The following is a 5,389-nucleotide window of genomic DNA, read 5'->3' as shown; positions in this document are numbered from 1 at the left end:
AACCGCAAGAGCGGGCAAAAATTAGGTTCTGTCAAGTCGAAGGATAATTTTTCCTATCATATGAATGGGTTTTTCTTGGTCATAAATCACTGTTTAAATAGTATCATGGTCATTCGATGGATGTATCCATAATGTAGTCCTGACGAATACATATTGGCGGGATTGTAGAATGTCAGAATGAGACGAAGGGAAGAACGCCGAGGACAGTATCTCAGTAAAGAGGCTCTAACAATGATTTCAGATCAGTACATTGATGAATGTCAGAATGAGACGAAGGGAAAAACGCTGAGGGACAGTATCTCAGTAAAAAGTCTCTAATACTGATTTCAGACCAGTCCAGAAGTACCTGACAATGACGTTGACGCACTGGGATGTATCGCCGTCAACAATGACGTCGCTTCCCCTGACTCCGAAAACGCGCTATCTGTCATTGAAGGTATTATGGTTACATCAGTTTCTGTTGAATCTGGTGGACGTGTCCCTCCATCTGAAGTCATCATGTCATCTGAGGGAGCAGTTCCATCTGATTTTGTCACCAATCCACTTAACATTGCCGCTATTTCTTCTGATGATGTCGCTATAAAATCTGTTGGTGTTACTATTCCATCAACTGATGTTGCCAGTCCATCGGATGATGTAGCTATTCCATCTGATGATGTAGCCAGTCTATATGTTGATGTTGCCATTCCATCTGGTGATGTTGCCATTCCATCTGATGATGTAGCCATTCCCTCTGATGATGTTGCCGGTCCATCTGATGATGTTGTCAGTACATCTGACGTTGATGCAACTATTACCGTTGTTCCACTCAAACTCCTTGTAGATCCACCAAACAAAGTGGTTCCTGTTCCAACAGACCATGTCGTTATATCGTCAACGTATGATGTAGGTGACACAGTTGTTTGAAGGCGGCTTTGGCTGCTTTGAAGGTCACGTGCAGATGTGTCTTCTAATTTTGCTGAAACATAAAATAGATTTACTTTCGTCATGCCTCTAATTTTCCTGACAAATAAAACTGAATTTACGTTCTGTATGCCTATAAGGGTCACGAAACATTAAATTGGATTTACATTCGACATGCTTATAATTTTCACGAAACATTAAATTGGATTTACGTTCTATAAGCTCATGACTACTTGATACAACAGTGATTGATTTCTTTTAAAATTGGCCCGTAGGAAAAGGAGAAAAAGACTTAGTTTATTTTCAAGAAGTGCCCAACGCAAGTCTAAATGTGCTACTTTGCTAGCTTGTATTTCAACTACTGTTTAAACGTAAATTTCTCGTTATATCATGTATTAAACCTTAGTGTTCGCAATATTCTCTTACTTTTATAATGTTTTCGTAATTTTGCTGTTTTATTGAAACATCACGTTTACGATTAAATACAACAAAATATTCGAAATTTCGAGTCTTTGAAAGAAATTTGTGAAACAGAGAATATAACTGAAGTCATTGGAAAAACATATTGATCTCGATTTATTTAAAAAAAGAAACAAGCTTGAATTAACAGAAGTGGCGGGAATAACACACACAAATTAAGAGAAAAATAACGGAAATACGAAAATAGGATCAACACGATAACAGAAAACTCGAAACTTCGTTAAAAATGAATGTGTGCTTCTAAATGGTCACCATTAGTCATCTCACACATACCTTCATAACATCGTTTTATATAGACAGTTGACTGAGGATTCGGCTGCAACTGATGAGGTGTCGAAACGTGGGTATAATCATGACCTCCTCTGTATGTTCGACAGACAGTGCCATTGTGTTCAACGGCAACACAAAGTTGATCTTCACTGGCCATTTCCAGGCAAGTCCTCTTGCACATGTCCACATCTTGTCTTGTTCTTGAGTGTACTTCCAAACCGGACACCGCGTTTTCCTTTTGCTCAGTAAACCAGCATCCTGGAGTTGATGATAATTATCACTATGAAACACTGTTAGTCACTTTCATTGGGGAGTAAGCGATAGAATGTGGTTGCGTCATTCAAAAAGTGGAAAAGACAAGAAAATCAAAATTGTTTCAAAAACTATTGACCAATCAGTATATACTAGCTTCATTCACTTCAGCGTGTAAAGTGTTCGGTCGTCACGCCGTGTTAGATACACTCAAGTCGAAAAGAAACGTTACCGTCCTTCCTTTATGAACTACTTTAAAACCAACAAAGATATGTTAGATGGTATTAGTCCACTAGAAAGCTGAACAGCACAGCTTTATGTAAATCGCGAAAGAAAATTCTATGATACATTGATTTTTTTTCAGAAGAACTTAATTGTCTCATTTTCATTCATGCCGAAATAAAGCAATAACAATGATTTAGATGTCTAAAGGCTGAAATATACTTCTGCTTTGACAAAGTTGAACCATTTACAGTGAACATTTTGTAATTACTAAAACACGAAAGAAGTGGTGTAGAGCGTGTAAAATTGTAAAAGAATCATTCATATGAATTCAGTTTTTAAGTATTCCCTGGAGAATACATTAGTAATTAGAAAACATTGCATTAGTGAAAACAAGTACAACATGTCTTTGATAGTGTGAAAAGGTCTTTAGGAGCATATGCAGTTTCCTTTTTTTCCTTTTTCCGTTTCCATGAAGCACTATTTACGCAAAAAACGTAGTAATGTTCAAGCAGAATTTACAATCATTTCTTTAAGGTATAAAGAGAGACTCGAATGCATGATATGATATTCTCAAGTACAGCTGAAGAGATTAAAAGCTGAAGAGAGAGAAACATCCATTATCATGGTGCAGATGGGGGTCGACCTACAATGATGTTGCCGACGCCCTGGGATGCTACCGTGTCATGATTATTAAACTTCGTCAGAGTTATATGCAGTAAGGGGTCACCACAGACAGACCAAGTGAATGTCCACCCATCACACGCCAGTTGAAGATCGGTATCCCGCTCTACAAGTAAGGTTACGTTCCGTTTGGTGTGCACCAGAAAGAACGTCGTCATTGCAGATTAATATTTCCTAGTGTGTGAATGCTCCAAATAAATTGGTTCTTCAGTCGTTTATGCTTGGGGATAATTTAGTCTCGGTTGATGCACGTCATCATATTTCTGATTGATTGATTTCTGGTCATGATGTCAGTCACCGGATTACAGACCACCGTCATATAGCTGGAATATTGCTGAGTAGGATGTTAAACAACAAACAAGGTATGTCGAATCCCAGTTGCGCAGTTGTGCTCGATTATTTACAGCCAGCCAACAAACAATCACACAAACGTATGGCAGAATGGGCAACGTTAATTATCATTCAAGCACTCACCTGTTTCCGTTTCGCATATTGTTGCATATAGCCTGCCACAAACCATGGTCCTGAAATTCCGACTGAGTGTGTACCGGATACAATTCTCAACCCCTTTCCCGTTAGGTTCATCCACTGCCCAGTTTAAAGATGTTTCGAGTGCAGTACCGTCTGTCCATGTGTGCACAAAGTCTTCCCCGTTGTCTGGCTCCAGGTCATAAAGACCAACCCAGACGTCAGAATTCCTGCAAGATAGGTAAGCACCACGGACCTATGAAGATCAGTGTTAGAACTGGTCATCATTAATCCATGATTGTTTAAAGGGGCAGCTAGCGAGATCGGATGTTCATACCTGCTGACTTGGTTGAAGCATGTCATTGTATCCCATTTGCTGTAATGGACACTGCAAACTCTGCTGGACACGTCAAGTGTATTTCAAACACGTGTGTAATGCTATCGCACTAATTGCTTTTTCTATTATAACAGTAACACGCCATATATCTGCGAAATCTGTAGCTTCAGAAGCCAAAAAGTTACGCTCAATGTTTCTTCCATATTACTCTTCAAATGAATACAGTGATTATTCTTATTTAACGTAGTGGGTAAAGCGTTCGATAAGGTTCGAGACGGGTTCAAATTACTACATGAGTACAGTGTCTGAAGACAGTTTCTTGTTGGCCCGCTCTGATATTGCTGAAATATTGCAAAGGCGGCGTAACATTAAACTTAATCACTGACTGAGACCGAGTGAACAATAAACTTACAAGTCTTCGTCCGCTTCCCATATTGTCATAGACAACTTGAACATCTCGCGCTGCCTGTCTGTCTTCAGTTGGAGCATTTGTTGTCCGTGACTCCTGCAAACTGCACGCGTATCATGCCAGGAATGCGAGTTGTTGTACAGTGTGAAGATTCTCCCGCAACTGGCATGTAAAATAAATTCTGAAATAACGAAATACCTCCTATTACATATATGTTGTCCTACAGTCGGATGGCTGACACATGCCATTGTATCCGAACTAAGTAGATCGATACTGTTGATCACTGGATTGATGAGTCCAGCGATCTTATTCTCGAAGCGTACGTAGGCCTAAGAATTCTTAACTTTGATCGTACCCAGTGTGTTAAGAATGGGTTTTAAAAGTTTGTAGAGCTACGAACGTTTCGAGAATAGCTAGCCAGACCTACGTATATTTCGTATACGGTGATATGTGTCAACGATGCCAATCGGAGTTTTGCCTTTATGAAATGGGGTACAATTTTTGCAGGTTTTCATCTACATTGTAAACCAAACGTCACTGTGTTCTGTAATGTGATTGTTTGAAAAACATGATCAAATGGTATTAGATTCCTGGAAACTGCAAGACTATTCACTGCGTATTGACACGTAGAAACGTCGTAAACAGTTGTTTTGTTGTGTCATCAACAGTAGTGACGTCATTCAAATCATATTGTGACGTAAAGTTAGAATGACGTCACAAATGAGCAACTCCAGATGCTACCATGGGAACCAGCTGAAACGGCCAGCTGATGACACTTAACTGCTGTACCCTTACTCGATGTGAACGAGTAAAATCCTTTGGTTTACTGTTTTGTTTACAATGTTGAAAAACATCATGTGTTGGCCAATTTCCGGGTGTTATTGAGTATTTGAAGCACAGGAATATTTCGTTTGAAACCTCCGGCTGCTGAAGCCGGTTCCTGACGCCGGAGGTTTCAAATGAAATATTCCCGTGCTTCAAATACTCAATAACACCCAGAAATTGGCCAACACATGATGTTTTTCTCCTAAGTAAAGGAATCTACATTCCATTGGGTATGTGTCATTATATACGAAGTCAGTGAGGATTTACTGAAAATATTTTCTTCGTCAATACCTTGCTCTGTCGAGTAACACATGGCTAGATGATCGTATGAACTTAAGTTGTGGAGTAGTTGCTGCTTTCATCGTCCGAAAAGTTGAGTAGCCCTCTCCGCTAAAACGACTGGAAAATGTTTCTGCTGGACACGTCAAAAGCGTTCAACCCAGGCACCGTCCAGTTCAACCATTCGCTTCGAACGTATGTGTGAGCTATGCTGAGTGATCAGGCGGAAACGTGTTGCGATATCATTGGTAAAAGGGCCA

At 39.7% G+C, this 5,389-nt stretch overlaps 1 protein-coding gene across 1 annotated transcript; it reads left to right on the top strand.

The window, feature by feature from the left end:
• Window positions 1-441: 441 nt before the first annotated feature.
• Window positions 442-906, top strand: LOC137271472 (uncharacterized). Its single transcript, XM_067804000.1, has one exon. It carries the CDS (start codon window positions 442-444, stop codon window positions 904-906), a length of 465 nt encoding a protein of 154 aa, XP_067660101.1.
• Window positions 907-5,389: the final 4,483 nt, after the last annotated feature.

The sequence above is a fragment of the Haliotis asinina genome, unplaced genomic scaffold (genome assembly GCF_037392515.1).
Source record: "Haliotis asinina isolate JCU_RB_2024 unplaced genomic scaffold, JCU_Hal_asi_v2 scaffold_135, whole genome shotgun sequence".
Lineage (NCBI taxonomy): Eukaryota > Metazoa > Mollusca > Gastropoda > Lepetellida > Haliotidae > Haliotis > Haliotis asinina.
Note: the sequence above shows the minus strand (reverse complement) of the source record. Positions and strands in the feature narration are given on the sequence as shown.

What these genes read in the sequence shown, in the direction of transcription:
- LOC137271472 (XM_067804000.1), top strand. Translation starts at nt 442, where the DNA reads ATGGTTACATCAGTTTCTGTTGAATCTGGTGGACGTGTCCCTCCATCT.